General features: G+C 50.6%; 1 protein-coding gene across 1 annotated transcript; it reads left to right on the top strand.

The window, feature by feature from the left end:
- The first annotated feature begins 5,704 nt into the window (after window positions 1-5,704).
- Window positions 5,705-14,305, top strand: LOC123070307 (wiskott-Aldrich syndrome protein family member 2). Its single transcript, XM_044493445.1, has 2 exons — window positions 5,705-6,149; window positions 14,046-14,305. Exons 1-2 carry the CDS (start codon window positions 5,840-5,842, stop codon window positions 14,114-14,116), a joined length of 381 nt encoding a protein of 126 aa, XP_044349380.1. The 5' UTR covers window positions 5,705-5,839; the 3' UTR covers window positions 14,117-14,305.
- The last annotated feature ends 5,342 nt before the right edge of the window (window positions 14,306-19,647 follow it).

Genomic DNA, 19,647 nt, shown 5'->3' with positions numbered 1-19,647 from the left:
GACGATGTCAGCGCCACTCCTACTTCCGCCTCACCCAGCGCCACCAACCGACGGGACCCACAGGGCAGCGACTCGCCTCCCTCGCCTGCGGCCCAACGACTGCCTCGGGCCAGGAAGCCCAACACTCGGGTCACGGGGCTAGAGTGGGTCCAGTGAAGCCCAACTGCTCCAGCCACTACTTATGCCCGAGCGAGCAGGAGGCAACCCATCCGGTGGATCACGAACCTGGCGGCGGCATGAACCCTAGCATCCCTACTGTTCCTCCTTCTTCCCCCAAATTCGTGTATCTGAGCTTGTAATCGAACCTGAGTGACAGCATACATTCTATAGATCGTTCCCCACTCTCACTACCCTTACATCTGGTATCAGAGGCCAGGCCATCACACTCTCCGCCGCCGATCAGGCGCAATTTGTCGAAACCAGGAGCACCAGTCAAGGCCGAGCCCTCCTGGAATCTATGGATCCGTCGATCCAGTCCTTCCTCGACCGATGGGAGTTACTCATCTCGGCTAACACCAAGGCCCAACAAGCCACGGCGGCCAAGATCAACGATCTCCTGGCTTGGCGACCGGATCTGGAGCAGCGCGTCTCCGAGCTGGGCGCGGCGGTCGCGGCGCTGCAGTCCGCGGCGTCAGCGACGCAACCGGCACGTGAGGACGCAGCGGCGGATGCGTCCCTCGCCCAACCACCGCCAGTGACACTCGGTGCTCGTCCAAGCACCGGGATCGGCGCGGCGCGCGATTCCCATGGGTCTGAGGACCGCGGCGAGTTCAACATCACACGGGGGCAACCGGTGGAGTCGTTCCAGACCCCACCGCCGCTCCCGACAAACGGTCAGTGCGATGCTCCACCCTCTCCCTCGATTCTATCGCCCTTCGCACACGCTAGCCAACTCCTGACAGGGTTGGGCCAAGCACACCCATCCATTTCCTTTCCGCAGTTCTTGGGGGAGAACCCGAACCTGTGGAAAACGCTCTGCGAGCAATACTTTCACATGTTCGCGATCGTGCCGTCATTCTGGGTGCCCATGGCAGCCCTGAATTTTTCGGGGTCAGCGGCGATTTGGTTACAGTCGATTCAGAAATGTCTTTCTGAGTACGATTGGGAAGCCTTCACCGCGTTGCTTTGCACACGTTTTGGCCGCGATCGGCACCAAACGCTGATCCGGCAATTTTATACTGTCAAGCAAACCACTTCTGTGGTTGATTACATTGAGAAGTTTGAATTGATCATTAATCACCTCAGTTCATACTCTGACTCTATTCACCCTTTTTATTTCCTCACACGCTTTGTGGAGGGGTTGCGGAAGGATATACGTGCGGTGGTCTTGGTCCAACGGCCACCGGACCTGGACACGGCGTGTGCTCTCGCCCTACTACAAGAAGAGGTTGATGATGGAGCTTGCGGCACCCTACACCGACCACCCGAGCTGGTGCCACGGGCGGGGATGGCGCTACCCCTGCCTCCCCCACCGCCTCGTCCTGTGGCCACAACAGGCGCTACTGATCGCCGCGGCACCGACGCAGCACGAGCGGACACCTCCAAGGTCAAGGCCCTCTATGATTATCGTCGCGCCCGGGGCTTGTGCTTCAAATGCGGCGAGCGATGGGGCCCTGACCATGCCTGCCCCACCTCCGTCCAGCTACACGTCATTGAAGAAATGTTGGAGCTCTTTGGCATTGACTCGTCGGATGACCAGGAAGGAGAAGTCCAGCAAGTTCATGCGATCTCGCGCCCTGCTCTCGATGGGGGCGTGTCACCCAAAGCGTTCCAGCTTTTGGCCACCATGCAGGATCAAGAGGTGCTTATGTTGGTTGATAGCGGAAGCTCCACATCCTTCATCAACCAGCGACTGGCTGATCGCTTGTCGGGTACCCAGGCATTGCGCCAGGCCTGCCGTGTCCGAGTGGCTGACGGAGGCGAGCTACTCTGTTCCGCAGCCATCCCAGCATGCCGCTGGTCGTCTCAAGGGCTGGATTTCACCACCTATATGAAGATCTTGCAGCTTGGGGTGTATGACGCCATCCTGGGGATGGATTGGTTAGAACAACACAGCCCGATGATAGTGGATTGGAGGAACAAACATCTGCGCATTCCGACTGCCCTCGGTCCAGCCAGCCTATTCGGTCATGAAGCCCCATCAACCCAGTGCCATGTGATCAACAGTGCTCAGTTGCAACAACTACACCGTCAGGGCTCTCTTCTGCATTTGTGTCTGTTATACCCCGTCAGCAAAGAACAAGGTTTTCCCCCTGCTGAACCTCGAGACCTGCAGCCATTGCTTGAAGAGTTTGCGGATGTGTTTGGTGAACCAGAAGGATTACCACCACACCGTGCCTGCGACCACACCATTCCGCTGATGCCAGGAGCCCAACCAGTTAACATCCGACCTTACCGCCATAAACCAGACCACAAGACAGAGATCGAAAGACAGGTCCAAGAACTTCTCCAGTCTGGGGTCATTCAGCGCAGTCACAACACGTTCTCATTGCCAGCCATTTTAGTCAAGAAGAAGGATGGAACCTGGCGGATGTACGTTAACTACAGGCATCTCAACGCCATGACCCGTGTCAATAAATTTCTGGTTCCCATCATCGAGGAGTTGTTGGATGAGTTGCATGGTGCGTGCTGGTTCTCCAAACTGGACCTACGCGCCGGGTACCATCAAATACGGCTTGTGGAAGGGGAGGAATTCAAAACAGCCTTCCAAACACACTCGGGCCAATATGAGTTCAAGGTGCTCTCATTTGGGCTTGCAGGAGGACCGGGAACCTTCAATGGTGCGATGACTGATACGATGCATCCTCTCCTCGGGCATTGTGTCCTGCTATTTTTCGATGATATCCTTGTCTTCAGCAAAACGTGGGAGGACCACTTGAGACACATGCGACAAGTCCTGGAGTTGTTGCGGTGAGACCAATGGAAGGTTAAGCGAGCCAAGTGTGAATTTGGACAACAACAGCTGTCCTACTTGGGCCATGTCATTAGCAGCAACGGAGTGGCCACGGAGCCAAGCAAGATCAAAGCAGTCGAGGAGTGGCCTACGCCTACTGATGCCAAGGAAGTACGCCGCTTCTTGGGACTCGCAGGGTACTACCGTAGGTTTGTCCGGGGATTCGGGATCATAGCCCGTCCCCTATTTAATCTCCTGAAGAATGGTGTCCCATTCGTCTGGACGGACAACACCAATCAGGCATTCTGCTTGCTGAAACAACAAATGATGACGGCGCCGGTCCTGGCACTTCCAGACTTCACCAAAACCTTCACAATCGAGACAGACGCGTGTGACAAGGGCATAGGGGCAGTGTTACAGCAGGAAGGGCATCCTATAGCCTTCATGAGCAAGAGCCTGAGCCCGCGCTATCAAGGCCTGTCGACTTATGAGAAGGAGTATCTCGCCATTGTGGTGGCCATTGATCAGTGGAGACCCTACCTGCAACACAGCGAATTCGTCATATACACGGATCAGAAGAGTCTAGTGCACCTCGAAGAACAGCGTTTGACAACTCCTTGCAACAGCGGGCATTTACCAAGTTACTCGGCTTACGGTACATCATCCGTTACAAGAAAGGATCGGATAACACTGCCGCGGACGCATTGTCGCGGTCACAAACCTCGGAGCTGCTGTTCAATATCACATCGTGTCAACCCAGCTGGCTCGAAGATGTGGTAGCCAGTTACAACTGTAATCCTCAAGCCCAGAAGTTGCTCCAGCAACTTGCTCTCCGTGAAGACCCCAAACAGCGGTTCACGCTACGGGACGGGATTCTGCATTTCAGGGACCGAATTTGGTTGGGAGGCTCCACTGCCATGCAATAGAAGATAATGTCAGCCTTCCACGACAGCCCCGTAGGAGGCCACAGTGGATTTCCAGCTACCTTTCGTCGCATCCGCCGGTTGTTTGCATGGTCGAAGATGCGGGCGCACGTCTTACAATACGTGCGATGCTGCTCGGTGTGCCAGCAGGCCAAACCAGACCGGGCAGCCTCCCCGGGGCTGCTAGTTCCTCTACCGATACCACAACAGCCTTGGGAGATGATCACTATGGATTTCATTGATGGGTTACCGCAATCTGGGAAATTCAATTGCCTTTGGGTGGTAGTGGATAAAAGGACCAAATTTGCTCACTTCCTACCTCTGGCGCACCCGTATACAGCATCTAAAGTGGCTCTCCTCTACATGTCCAGCATCTATCGTATCCATGGATTTCCCAAGTCGATTGTGTCGGACAGAGATCCTGTGTTCACCAGCCACTTTTGGCGAGAACTGTTCAAGTATGCTGGCACAGATCTGCGTATGAGCTCAGCCAACCACCCACAGACCGACGGGCAAACAGAAAGGGTGAACCAGTGTGTCGAAACCTACTTGCGATGCTTCGTCCAGGCCTGCCCGAGCCGTTGGAGCCACTGGATCCCACTGGCACAATTCCGGTACAACTCATCCCATCACTCCAGCATTGGCATGTCGCCATTCAAGGCGATGTTTGGCTATGAGCCCCGACAGTGGGGCATCCAATCTGCATCTGAGTGTACGGTGCCGGCTTTGCACTCGTGGTTGGAGGAACGTGCGGTGGTGCAAGACCTCCTTCAACAACACCTCAACCGTGCTAGGCAACGCATGAAGGACCATGCTGACAAGCGCCGGTCGCCACGGGTGTTCCAGGTGGGTGATTCAGTGTTCCTCAAGCTCCAGCCGTACATCCAGACATCGGTAGCACGGCGCGCAAATCACAAGTTGTCGTTCAGATACTACGGACCGTTCCAAGTCATCGCCAAGGTCAACGAAGCAGCTTACAAGTTGGAGCTGCCAGCGCACTCCCAAGTGCATCCTGTCTTCCATGTCTCCCAGCTCCGGCAATGCCTGCGTCCGGGTACGCACGCATCTCCCCACCTTCCACAAGCTACTAACATTCCAGTCATGCCACTTGCAGTGCTTCAATAGCGTTGGCGACGAAAGAATGGCGCCCTGGTCGAACAAGTGCTGGTACGCTGGTCGGATCAAGCAGTCTTGGCGGACACCTGGGAAGATAAGGTGGCGCTACAAGCTCGTTTTCCTGGAGCTGAGGCAAGCCTCGTCCCAAGGAGGAGGGGATGTCAGCGCCACTCCTACTTCCGCCTCACCCAGCGCCACCAACCGACGGGACCCACATGGCAGCGACTCGCCTCCCTCGCCTGCGGCCCAGCGACTGCCTCGGGCCAGGAAGCCCAACACTCGGGTCACGGGGCCAGAGTGGGTCCAGCGAAGCCCAACTGCTCCAGCCACTACTTATGCCCGAGCGAGCAGGAGGCAACCCATCCGGTGGATCACGAACCTGGCGGCGGCACGAACCCTAGCATCCCTACTGTTCCTCCTTTTTCCCCAAATTCGTGTATCTGAGCTTGTAATCGAACCTGAGTGACAGCATACATTCTATAGATCGTTCCCCACTCTCACTACCCTTACAGACGATGGGGGATAAGCTTCATCGTCGAGAAGGAAACAACCCGGATCACCAGCTAGCGACTGACGGATAAGCCAACGTTAATAGCTGGTCTAATTCTGCGATAATACCTAAAAATTATATATATGTTGGGAGGTTTCTATTTAATTTTTTAATTAATGATCGACCGATTAATTCAGTTAATAGGCCGATTGACGCGTTACCGATTTCCTTAACAATCTTGTACCACAGTGCATGATACAAATTCTGATTTGGTTTGACAACGAACTTACAGGCTGTGCGTTAACAAAGCGAGCTAAATGCACCAAGGCGACTAGTTGTCTTCATCCCGGAACTCCCCTTCATCCCTCCCGCGTCTCGATTCCCCAGCCTGAGCAAACCCTCCCCACAGCCCGCGCCATGGGCGGCGAGATGCCCGGCACCGACGGCAAGGGCCACCCCGCCCCGGCCTCCGCCTCCGCCTCCGGATTCCCGCCGTCGGCGCCGCCTTATCATCAGCAGCAGCACCACCAGTACGGCACCTTCGGGGCCCCGTCCGCGTCCGGCGAGTTCCCGCAGCCGGCGGTCGGGTTCCCCCAGCCTGCTCCGCCGCTTGGGTTCCAGAACTACCCGCCGCCGCCTCCGCCGCCGTCCTACGCGGTATACCCTCCTCTGCAGGCTTATTCGGCCGCCGCGCCGTACTACGCCCATGGCTACCAGGACGTGCAAGGTACGGTTGAAACCCCTGTCACGCGATCCGATCATGTGCTTCTCTGCTGATGCGTATCATGTTCATGGGAATGATCCGGATTAGCCGTGCTGCCTTTTGTTGTTGCTGGAGAATTTCTCCCGTGTTGTTCATCTAGTGCAAGTTGCAAGCCCTTGAGAAATCAGGAGTAGAACAAGACCTGTTTTGCCTATTCCCTATTGTCTGAACCGGAGAGTGGAACTGGAATGAAATCGGAAAAGTGGTATACCGAGTTTTATCTCACATAGATCATCCGTTATTAGTTTTTCGGAAATTTTAACGCCCACACGTGTGGGCGTTTGCATCTCGCCCACACGCGTGGATCCACGTCCGTTCGTGAGCGCACGAATCTTGGCATGTTTCTAGTGCTACGTAGGACTGGCCTGGTGTGTGGGCGTTCACCCGGTCGCCCACACGGCCGTTTCACCACACAGAAGGGGCTGGTGTGTGGGCGTTCAGCAGTTCGCCCACACGCCACTTTGCACGCACACACAAGGGCTACTGTGTGGGCATTTGCCATCTTGCCCACACGCCCGTCTCCTCTCCCACACCCATGCTGCTAGTTGCCATGTGTTTTGCAGTGCACATGGCAACCGCCCCTAGTGTGCTTTATAAGCAGGTGGCAACTCTCTTTTTTACCCGAGTTGCCATGTGTTTTGTAGGGTACACGCAACTGCCTAGTGTGCACGTGCGCAGATGGCAACTCTCTTTTACCGAGTTGCCATGTGTTTTTGCATGGTACATGGCAACTGCCCTAACGTGCACGTACATGACAACTGCCCTAACGTGTACGTAAGCAGATGGCAACTCTTCCTTTTTACATGGCAACTGCCCTAGCATGCTTGTGAGCACATGGCAACTTTCTCAACTGCCTAGTGTTAGTATGTGGCAACTCCTAAAGTTATGAAATCATGGCAACTACATTAGATTAGACCATACATGGCAACTGCAGTTGAGCAACCATGGCAACTGCAGTTGTCCGACATGGCAACCGTAGTTCAGCGACATGGCAAATGCAGTTAAACGAACATGGACGAGGGTCTGGACCATGGCAACTGCGGGCGAGCGGTGACCGTCACGCGTGGCGTGCGGGACCAGGAGGTACGAGGCCTGACATACGGGCGTGTGGGCGTTATCAACTTCGCCCACACGCACGCGTGTGAGAGGGATCGGGAGGGAAAAAAGAGGTGTGTGGGCATTACTTGTTTTGCCCACACATAGGTGTGTGGGCTGTTTCTCTTAGACACCACACAAAATGTGTGGGCGGACTCCCTAACGCCCACACGTGTGGCACTTATCGGCTAAAAAGCACCGATACGGCCAGAACTGCCGATTTGCCGTCCTGATACGGGGGGACACGGGGATACGCCCAGATACGGCTGGATACGCGTATCCCGCAGTATCCCATCTTTTTGGAATTAAAAAAAAAGAAATAAAATCGGGATACGGCCTAGATACGGCGTGGACACGGTGGGGACTCGGCAGCCAGACTCCAGTGACCATGCTGCTGCCCAGTTATCCTCCCGATAGCAACCATGGTCAAGCAGGTAACCTCAATGGCTGCTAGCAAGGAAGGAGATCTTGGTAGAGAAAGATGGCAAGGCGGCCGCCAACAAGGAAGAAGCTCCGGCAGGAAGAAAGATGGGGAGTGTGGTGGCCAGCGAGGAAGAAGATGGGTGATGGAAGCTGCCGATTTGGCGGCGCTGTCGTTTCCTTTCTTCACTGGCGGCTGGAGAAAGGGAGTACGAGAATGGGAGGTTGGGGTCGGCTGGAGCAGCTGGAGTGCTACTAGTCTAGGGTTTTCTGGAATTGGGCCTTACATGGGCTCTAAGTGGATGGACAGCTACATGGGCTCTAAGTGGACGGACAGCTACATGGGCTGTGAGTGGACTGCTCTCAGTCTTTCATGAATAGAAAGGAGACAATATATATCCAGTACTAAAAAATTCTCATTAGATCTTAATTCAAATTTATTTTTCTATATACTTTCATATTTATTTTTCTAAATACTTATATACCCCGCTGTATCCCCGAATGGCTGTTTTTGGAAAATGCCGTATCCCGTATCCCCGTATGCGTATCCCCGTGCTTCCGTCCCCGTATCCGTGCTTCTTAGCTTATCGGCGTCCTTTTTCGGAAATGTTAAGATTGGCAGGAGCGCTCAGCGCTGTATATTCTAGTAGGAGTGGAATAAACACATCGGAAGGTTGTTTTCCAAGGGGAACAAAACCTAAATAAACACCATTTTTCACATGCCGACAAGTTCCAGAGCACTCTGCAGTCCGCACTAACGGCCTGCTGGTTAATGCCCCCTAAAGCTAGCTAGGTATGCCGCCTCTCGGTGGTTTAATCTAGAAGTGTTGAAAATAAATCTCCTATTTCGCTCCTTAGTCCTTCCAGACCTAGATCATTCTGTTCACACAGGGTTTTAAATGCTCAATGCCGCCTAAGATCTGGGGGATGCATTGTAAAACAAATATTGTGTTAGGAGTTTCTTACTCCTCAGATACTAGAATCTAGGGTTCTCCTCTTATGCGGTAACCAGGCATATACTTTCCTCGGTGTCTCCCCTCATACCCAAATTCTAGGCTCCATGTGCCATTTTGTTCCAGTTAATGACTCTCAACATAAATGGATCTTAATGTCACTTTGGAAAGTCACTACTCACTCCAGAGGTTACTTGTTTGCTAGTGTGTGAGACACACGGTGCTTAAGATTGTGTAATTTTTTTAGGGATCCAGTCTTTCAACCATCACTACTTTCCTAAATTGCAGCTAATGATACAAGGAGAAACGCAGTACAGAGGAGAGACGCAGCTTATATGATCGCTCGCTTACATGGGCCTGGGCCGTAGCGGTCAGCCCAACATACTCACACTCTGCCCACACGCACACTATAGCCTACCTGAAGCATGCCGTGTACTGTAGCCAATCGGGTCTGCTGCAGTTAATCGCCTGGCAGCTCACTCGCGCTGACAGTACCCCCGCCTGAAGAAACAGCTTGTCCCCAAGCTGGAGCCAGTGGAAATCGCTGCCTCACTGTGTCATAGTCCTCCCAAGTGGCCGAAGAAGCGGGAAGACCAGTCCAACGAATGAGTACCTGAGCTAGAGAAGCATTACCTTTCTTAACCAAACGCCTGTCCAGAATTTCTTCAGGCACCAAATCGGCTCGATCAAGTAGTGGTGGTTCAGGAAGAGTACTGTACACTGGAGTATGATCTGGCACATGAGGTTTCAGTTGAGATGTGTGGAACACTGGATGCACTAGGCTGCCTGAAGGGAGGAGCAGGATGTGTGGCTTGCAAGGGTTGAGGTAACTGCCCCAAATTTGGTTCATGGCCATAAACAGCTTTGAAAGGAGTGCAGCCCAGAGACGAGTGGTAAGATGAATTGTACCAGAATTCGTCAAGGGGGAGCCACTGAGACCATTGCTGTGGGTGTTCAGAAACAGCACATCTCAAATACATCTCTAAACACTGGTTAACCCTCTCGGTTTGCCCATCAGTTTGGGGGTGGTAGGCAGTGGACATTTGTAGTTTGGTGCCCCACAACCTGAACAGCTCTTTCCAGAAGTGACTTGTAAATATTTTGTCTCTGTCAGAAGTAATTGTATAGGGCATGCCATGCAACTTAACAATGTGGAGCAGAAATGTTTGTGCTATCTGAGCAGCAGTGAAGGGGTGTTTGAGAGCAATGAAATGGCTATATTTTGTATACCTGTCCACAACTACCAGGATCACTGAATATCCAGATGATTTGGGTAATCCTTCGATGAAGTCCATGGATATATCTTCCCAGGGTCCTTTGGGAATAGGCAATGGACAAAGCAAACCAGGATACTTGCAATGTTCATGTTTGGCTTGTTGGCAAACCTGGCACTGTTGCACAAAATTTGCCACTGCTTCCTTTAAGCCATACCAGTGGAATAATTTCTTCACTCTCTCATAAGTGGCCTGACTGCCAGAGTGGCCTCCCACAGGAGAAGAGTGGAGTGCTTCAATGATTTTTGTTTGCAAACCTGCATTGGCCCCAACCCAAATTCTGCCCTGGTGTTTGAGCAGACCCTTTTCCAAAGAAAACTCAGGTTCTTCATCATGGTTGACCACCAGTTTCTGTAGGAGGTGTTGAGCCTTGCAATCAATCTCATAAGAGTTAAGTATTTCCTGGATCCAGACAGGCTGTCCTGAGGAGACTGCAGGTAAGGCAAACACATGGCCCACTCTAGATAGAGCATCAGCGGCCTTGTTGTCCTCGCCTTTTTTGTACTGGAACTGGAATTGGAGCCCGATTAGTTTTGTCATAGCCTTTTTCTGTAGCTCTGAAGTAAGGGCTTGGTTTTCCAAGTGACATAAGCTCTTGTGGTCGGTTTTGATCACGAACGGCCCCCTGCAAACGTAGCATCTCCACCTCTCAATGGCCATGATAATAGCTAGAAATTCTTTCTCATAAATGCTCAATTTCTGATTGGTTGGCCCTAGAGACTTGCTGTAGTAAGCCACAGGGTGTCCTTCCTGTGTAAGAACTGCTCCAATACCGGAGTCACAAGCATCTGTTTCTATACAGAAAGGTTTGTTGAAATCAGGTAATACCAAGACTGGAGTAGAAGTCATAGCCTGCTTGAGAAGGTCAAAGGCAGTTTGTGCTTCAGCCATCCATTGAAAGGCCTTCTTCTTCAGTAAGTTGGTAAGTGGTTTGGCAATAATCCCATAATGTTGCACAAACTTCCTATAGTAACCAGTGAGTCCAAGAAATCCTCTGAGCTCAGTGACTGTAGTAGGAACTGGCCAGTTGACCATAGCAGTTGTCTTGCTTGGATCAGTGGCCACACCTTCGTCAGAAATAATATGGCCTAAATACTCTAACCGCCGCTGGGCAAAAGAACATTTACTGAGTTTGACATAGAGTTGATGTTCTCTCAAAATTTGAAAAACCTGTTGTAAATGTTTCTTATGATCTTCCAAATTTCTGCTGAAGACCAATATGTCATCCATGAAAACCAAAACAAATTTCCTTGTTAATCCACCAAATATGAAATTCATAATGCACTGAAAAGTTGCCGGTGCTTCTGATAGACCAAATGGCATGACCCTAAATTGAAACTGTCCAAAATGGGTCTTGAAAGCAGTCTTATGCTCATCAGCCTCTACCATTCTGATTTGATGATATCCTGCCTTGAGGTCTAGTTTGGTGAACCATTTGGTACCCGCAAGCTCATCCAACAGCTCATCCACAACTGACATAGGAAACTTGTTCTTAACCGTCACTGCATTTAACCTTCTATAGTCCACACAGAATCGCCAACTTCCATCCTTCTTTTTCACTAACAGAACTGGGGAAGCAAACGGGGACACGCTGGGAGAGATAATTCCTGCTGCTAGCATTCCAGAGACTTGTCTTTCTATCTCATCCTTCTGAAGGGGAGAGTACCTGTAAGGCCTAACATTCACCGGCGTAGAGTTGGGCAGCAGAGAAATAGCATGGTCAAATTCTCTATGGGGTGGTAATCCTTTGGGCTCCTGGAATATATCAGCAAAAGAGTTTATGGTGTCCTGAATACAGTCTGGAGTTGGAGATACGGATGGCATTGTTTGGGCAGATAGCACTGCAGTGGCCCAAATATCATTCCCTTTGTGACTCTTCACCACTTGATCCAGTGTCAACTCTTGCAGTTGAGTTACTGGTTGTATCTTCAGACCTTGCAGTGTGACTGTAGTAGCTTTGTCTTGGAACTGGATCCATTGTTCCTCCCAGTGGCATGTCATTGGACTCCATTGTGAGAGCCAATCCATCCCAAGTATGGCATCATAGCCCCCCAATGACAGAACTCTCATATCTGTGGAGAAGGTATGCCCCTGTGTCCACCAACTCAGTCCCTGCACCATGTGGGTGCACTGCAATTTCTCCCCATTTGCAACTTTCACAGTCATAGGCTGAGGTAAGGGTACTGTTGGACATTTCAATTTGTCTGCCAACTGTTGATCCAGAAAAGTATGAGAGCTGCCTGAGTCAACTAACAGTAGCATCACCTGATTTCCTACCAGAGCTCTAATCTGAATGGTTTTAGTGTTTGTGGTTCCTGCTAGGGCATTGACTGAAAGATATGCAGCAGCTTCCTCAATCGCCTCCTCTGTAGCTATTGCGTCCAAGACTGCGTCAGTCAACTGAGCGGCCTCTTCAGCCATGTTCAGGGCCTTGATCTGGGCCACCTGTTTGCTAGCACACACATGACCTGGTGCGAACTTGTCGCCACAACTGTAACAGAGTCCATTCTGTCGCCGGTAGTCCTTCAGCTGGCGTGCCTTCCACATATCTCCGGCAGCTAGCTGAGGTCGTTGAGTGTGCTCTAGGCGTGGTTGTTGTTTAGTGTACACTGCAGACCGAGCCAGCTTGTTGTTCCCTTGTTTGGCCCGATCGAGCAAAGCTTCCTGCACCAGAGCATATTCACAAGCACTAGTCACGGTACTGGGCAATTGCATTTCGACCGCAGCTCTCAGTTCCTCCTTCAGTCCCAGCACAAACTGTGTAACCAACATTGTTTCACTGAGATTGCCCTCATACATGCGAACTTGGTACACAATCTGATGGAATGCAGTACGGTATTCCTGAACCGTGCCGTGCTGACGCAACATCAGCAAGTCTCTCATGCAAGTTCTGTGTACATTGACCTCAAACTCCTGCGTAATTGCTGTACAAAAATTTTCCCAAGTACTGCAGTATTCTGTCAGTTTATATGACTGAAACCAGTGAGTGGCATTGCCTTGCAAGCGCAGAGATGCGGACATTAGCTTGAAGGATTCAGGAATCTGATATAGCAGGAAATAAGCTTCACAATTGTCCAACCATATGCGTACATTCTCGCCGTCAAACTTAGGGAACTCCATCTTAGGCATCCAGGGTCGCTTGCTACTCTGTTCATCCAGACCCGGCGATGCGGAAGGTACCTGCGGAGGTGCTGATGGGCGAGGTCGCAAAGGCGGAGGTGGTGGTTGTGGTGGCGGCTGTGCCCGTGATGTAGCCGGCGCCCCAAAATTTTCTCCCGCCTGCGGCGACGCTCCCAGACAGCCCTCTGCCGCGATCCGGTCCAACTGTGCATTTCTGACGCTGGTGGATTCCTTCAGCACTCGCGCCACCTGAACTTGCTCTTGGTGGATCTCTCCGATTGAACTCACAGACAGATTTACCTTGGCCTGTACCTGATCCAGCCGCGAGACTTGCTCTTCAAACTTCACATCCAGCCCGTCGAGGCGCGCCTGGATCGCCTCGATCCCTTCCACCTTGGACTGAAGCAGCCGCAGCGCCTCGAATTCCTTCATCACCCGTTCCTCGAACGACCCCATGGATTCAGCCAGGTACCTTGTCTGTGCGCTCGGCTTGAACGGAGCCGTCGCCGCTTCCTCTGAGTTCGACCGAACGCTGGTCTCGGATTTACAGTCGACCGCACGAAGCAGTCAACCTACCAATCAGTCGATGTTACCGGCGAACCTCGAGTGTGTGAAGCGCGGATCGGACCGACGAAGCTCTGAATACCAATTGTAATACCCAAGCCCTAGGGTAGCGATGGAGAATTGGGGATCCGGAGAAAGGGGAGCAACTTGGAGAAGAAGCAGGAAGGTAGGAGAAGCAATTGTTTCTATTCTTAATCGATACCCAGTACAGAGGAGAGACGCAGCTTATATGATCGCTCGCTTACATGGGCCTGGGCCGTAGCGGTCAGCCCAACATACTCACACTCTGCCCACACGCACACTATAGCCTACCTGAAGCATGCCGTGTACTGTAGCCAATCGGGTCTGCTGCAGTTAATCGCCTGGCAGCTCACTCGCGCTGACAGGGAGGAACTTGGAGTAACTGTGATTGAACTTTTTGGTGCCACATGCAGGCTTCACTTGCTGCAATTGCCATGTTGCTTGGTGCCACAAAAGGAGCAGAGGTGTGGTGAGCTGGCTTTGATCATCGTCGGTTTGCTTATAATACATATGTTCGTTCTCCCTCTACTCTGTCGGGTATTCTGATTTGTACATGTATGCGTAGAAAAGATATAATGGAAGAAGACTGGTTCACTATCATATGTGTTGTATGACCTATAATCGTAGAATGATAGTATTTGTCTTCCGGTAAAAAAAGTGTGCCTGTTGCTCTCGCGACTAGTATTGTGTTGATTTTGGTTGTTTTCATACACCCTGTATTGGTGGGTTTACAAGGACGGCCGTCGCTAGTTGAGTATACTGGGCATTCCATTCCATATTGTTCGCAAGCTCAGTAAATAAGGAAAGTGAAAAACGGAAAACCGCGTGCTGCTGACATGGACAAGCACATCTGCGTAGCCCAAACGCCCAGATATGGAAACCTAGGGGGCTGGGATCCGGGTAACAGACACGAACTCGGTCGCACGCGTCACCGTAATGATTACTCGCAACTCGAGTCTAATTCAGAATCCGAGCAGCAGGCGTGATCGCCCGTAGGTGGATACAGTATATATGTGTGACGAGCGACCGTCCGTCGATTCCAACCCGTCCGCTCACAAGCGATTCCATCACCCTCGACTCCACGCGCGCTCTCCCGGCGAGCAACTCCGTCACCTGCCATGGTTGCCTACGCCCGCCGCTCCAGGGCGCCGGGGCGCCCGCACTTCGCCCTCGACGCCCACCCTTGCGAGCAAGAGCTCATCGCGGCGTACCTTGGCCCGCGAGTCACCGAGGGCGACATGTCGTGCAAGTTCATCCACGAAGGCGACGTCTACGCCGCCCACCCTGAGGACCTCACGCAGCAGTACGCCGCGGCCGTCGCCAGCAACGGCGACGAGGCGTGGTACTTCTTCACCGCCGTGCGGGCCAAAGGCGGCGGCCGCAGGGGGCGCACGGTGGACTCCCAGGAGGGGTGCTGGCACTCCGAGGCCGGCTCCAAGCCCGAGGTCTCGGCGCACCACCACGGCGGAGGCCTCCTGGGGCATCGCCAGAACTTCTCGTTCGTCACCAAGGAGGACGGCGTGCGGGTCCGCTCAGGGTGGCTCATGGTGGAGCTCGGCCTGCACGGCGACGGCCAGGACGAGGTCACCCTCTGCAAGGTCTACTTCAGCCCGCGCGCCGCCAAGAACAACAAGAAACCCGCCGCGTCGTCGTCCGCGCGCAAGAGGAAGGCCGACGCCGGCAGCCCTGCCCCGGCGCGCCAATGCCGCCGCCGCCGTGAAATGAACCAGGATGATCATCCGGTGGAGAAACAAGCCGTGAAGGCCGGCAAACAAGAGGGGTTTGTCGAGGAGAGCTCGGCGGACGAGCCCGAGGTTGTGGATCCGAATGACTTCTTTTGGTGGGTGCGGAACAAGGAGAAGCTGAGGCTGGCATTGGGCATCAGCGAGGAAGACTTCTACCGGCCCCCATCTGCGGCTGCCTTGGAAAGAAGTTTCGGGCCGGACTGGCCGCCGGCTGCACCACCTTCCAGCCCCGTCGTTCCCAACGAGGACAAGCCCGTGGTCATGTGGTTGACGTACGAGGAACTGCACGGTCTGCCGGAGGTCAGAGAGTTCTTGTCGCCCACCAAGTTGCTGGAGGAGATGAGATCGTCTGTCAAGCAACACGAGTAGATCGATTGATGACTAGTAGCTGCTAGAAAGATGTTTTCGCTTACTCTTTGAGTTGAGGTGGATGTCCTTGTTATTGTCCTAATTAATTCGACGTATACTTAGAGTGCCACTCAGATCCCTGTGTCTAAGCAGCCGTTTGGCGCAACACCTGTTTTTACTGAATGGCGATGAAAATCGTTATATCTTGCATTTTAAGTACATTTGGATGGTATATTTTTTTATCGAAACAAATTTTCATCCCGCTTTATATGCAAAGCCACACGACCAAACGATAAGAGGTGTTCAAAGAAGAGTGTTTTTCAACTCCGGGTGTCCCTACACCCTATACAAACAGTAAATTTATAAAAAAATGGAAAATAAAAATCTTTAATTTCGTGGCATCAAATATGCTCAAACTTTGTAGGTACTTGCGAGATTTCATGACAAATTTCACAAAAAAAGAGATTTCATGACAAAAAGCATTCTATGATGTCTACACAAGAAAAAGATTTCAGTGTTTAAAGTTCTTTTTGTTTTCCATGTGTAGAGCTCATATGATCATATTTCTCGGCGAAAATTTGCAAGCACCTAATCTTTTGAGCTAGTTTGATGTCACAAAATGTCATTTTTCTTATGAATTTGTTGTTCATGAGGGTGTAGGAACACCCAGGAGCTACCACACATTTCTCTTAAAAGAATCCTCATGCAAGCTGATCAAAGAAAACTATAGTAGACAAGCTAAGCACCGTCAAAAACCACGACGGGTGCCCTACTGAACATCGATAACTTGCTGCCCAGAAGAAGCACAGGAGTGGCCGAACCACCATGATACCACCAAGGCCACTCACGACATATGAATATGCACCACCTCGAAGAAAGCAATGGACTTCATCGCAACATCCCCACCAGACCATGGCCAGATAGGGTCCTTTGCCCTCTCATGTCGGACCGTGGAGCATCGACCTGGTCGGCAAGACTGGAGGATGCCATCACCTGTAAGAGAGAGGGGCAAACGTAGGCACAAGACGCCAGAGCCGAGGTGGCAATGGGTGGAGCTCCAAGCCAGCCCAAAGAACGTCGCTGCAACCAGATAAAACTTGCAATCATTGATGATGACGCCCCAAGAGGAACACGCGCCACCTCGAAGAAAGCAATGGACTTTACCGCAACATCCCCACCAGATTGTGTCCAGATATGGCTCTCTGCCCTCTCGTTTCGACCATGGAGCGTCGACCTTGTTGGCAAGAGTGGAGGATGCGATCACATGTAAAAGGGAGGGGTAAACGTAGCCACAAGACGGCGGAGCCGAGGTGACATTGAGTGACGCTCCAAGCCAGCCCAAAGAATGTCGTCGTAGCCAGATAAAACTTGCACTTTGATGTCTACTACACAACTTATTCTTGTAGACTCTTGTTGGGCCTCCAAGCATAGAGTTTTGTAGGACAATAACAATTTTCCCTCAAGTGGGTGACCTAATGTTTATCAATCCGTGGGAGGCATCGGATGAAGATGGTCTCTCTCAAACAACCCTGCAACCAAATACAAGAAATCTCCTGTGTCCCCAACACACCTAATACAATGGAAAATTGTATATGTGCATTAGTTCGGCGAAGAGATGGTGACACACGTGTAGTATGGATAGTAGATATAGGTTTTTGTAATATGAAAATATAAAAACAGCAAGGTAGCAAGTGATAAAAAGAAGCACAAAAGGTATTGCAATGCTTGAAAACAAGGCCTAGGATCATACTTTCACTAGTGCAATTTCTCAACAGTGCTAACATAATTAAATCATATAACAATTTCTCAACGTGCGACAAAGAATCACTCCAAAGTTTCTATCGGAGAACGTAGGACAAAAACATGTATCAACCCCTATGCATAGATTACCCCAATATCACCATGGGAATCCGCAAGTTAAATATCAAAACATACATCAAGTAACTCAATAGAATACCCCATTGTCACCATGGGTATCCACGTGCAAGACATACATCAAGTGATCTCAAATCCAATATTCAACCCAACATAACAAAACCTCTGAGAGCAAGACTCAATTAATCACAACAAGATAGAGAGAGAGAGAGAGGGAAAACACCATATGATCCAACTATATTAACAAAGATTGTGATACATCAAGATCATGCCAAATCAAGAACACGAGAGAGAGAGAGAGAGAGAGAGAGAGAGAGAGAGAGATTAAAAACATAGCTACCGGTACATACCCTCAGCCTCATGGGTGAACTACTCCCTCCTTGTCATGGAGACCGCCGGATGATGAAGATGACCTCTGGTGATGATTTTCCCCACCGACAAGGTGACGGAAAAGGGCTCCAGATGGGATCTCTTTCGTATAGAGGTGATACGTCTCCAACGTATCTATAATTTATGATTGTTCCATGCTATTATATTATCTGTTTTGGATATTTTATATGCATTAATATGCTATTTTATATTATTTTTGGGACTAACCTATTAACCTAGAGCCCAGTGTCAGTTCCTGTTTTTTTTCTTGTTTTTGTGTTTCGCAGAAAAGGAATACCAAACGGAATGAAACCTCTGCGATGATTTTTCTTGGACTAGAAGACAACCAGGAGACTTGGAGATGAAGTCAGAGGATCCACGAGGCGGGCACAAGGACGGTGGGCATACCCAGGGGGGTAGGGCGCACCCTCACCCTTGTGGGCCCCTTATGACCTTCCTAACCTAATTCTTTCTCCCATATATCCCCAAACCACCAGAAGCATCCACGAAAACATTTCCACCGCCGCAACCTTCTATACCCGTGAGATCCCATCTAGGGACCTTTTTCGGCACCCTACCGGAGGGGGGTTCGATCACAGAGTGCCTCTACATCAACTCTATTGCCCTTCCGATGAAGCGTGAGTAGTTTACCACAAACCTATGGGTCCATAGCTAGTAGCTAGATGGCTTCTTCTCTCTCTCTCTTTGATTCTCAATACCATGTTCTCCTCGATGCTCTTGGAGTTATATTTGATGTAACACTTTTTTGCGGTGTGTTTGCCGAGATCCGATGAATTGTGGATTTATGATCAACTTATCTATGAATATTATTTGAATCTTCTCTGAATTCTTACATGCATGATTTGATATCTTTGTAATTCTCTTCAAACTATCGGTTTGGTTTGGCCAACTAGATTGGTTTTTCTTGCAACGGGAGAAATGCTTAGCTTTGGATTCAATCTTGCGGTGTTCTTTCCCAGTGACAGTAGGGGCAGCAAGGCACGTATTGTATTGTTGCCATCGAGGATAAAAAGATGGGGTTTTCATCATATTGCTTGAGTTAATTCCTGTACATCATGTCATCTTACTTAATGCGTTACTCTGTTCTTCATGAACTCAATACTCTAGATGCAGGCAGTAGTCGGTCGATGTGTGGAGTAATAGTAGTAGATGCAGAATCGTTTCAGTCTACTTAACACAGACGTGATGCCTATATTCATGATCATAGACTTAGATATCATCATAACTTTGCGCTTTTCTATCAATTGCTCGGCAGTAATTTGTTCACCCACCGTATTATTTGCTATCTTGAGAGAAGACCCTAGTGAAACCTATGACCCCCGGGTCTATCTTCCATCATATTAATTTTTGATCTACTATTTTCCAATCTTATACTTTCCGATCTATAAAGCAAAAATACCAAACATATTTTACTTTATCATTTATCTATCTCTATCAGATTTCACTTTTGCAAGTAACTATGAAGGGATTAACAACCCCTTTATCCCGTTGGGTGCAAGTTGTTTGATTGTTTGCGTGGGTATTCGGTGATTTGTGCGTTATCTCCTACTGGATTGATACCTTGGTTCTCTAACTGAGGGAAATACTTATCTCTACTTTGCTACATCACTCTTTCCTCTTCAAGGGAGAAACCAACGGAAGCTCAAGAAGTAGCAGG

This window comes from Triticum aestivum, chromosome 3B, assembly GCF_018294505.1.
Source record: "Triticum aestivum cultivar Chinese Spring chromosome 3B, IWGSC CS RefSeq v2.1, whole genome shotgun sequence".
NCBI classification, from domain to species: domain Eukaryota; kingdom Viridiplantae; phylum Streptophyta; class Magnoliopsida; order Poales; family Poaceae; genus Triticum; species Triticum aestivum.
This window is presented reverse-complemented; position numbering and strand designations above follow the sequence as displayed.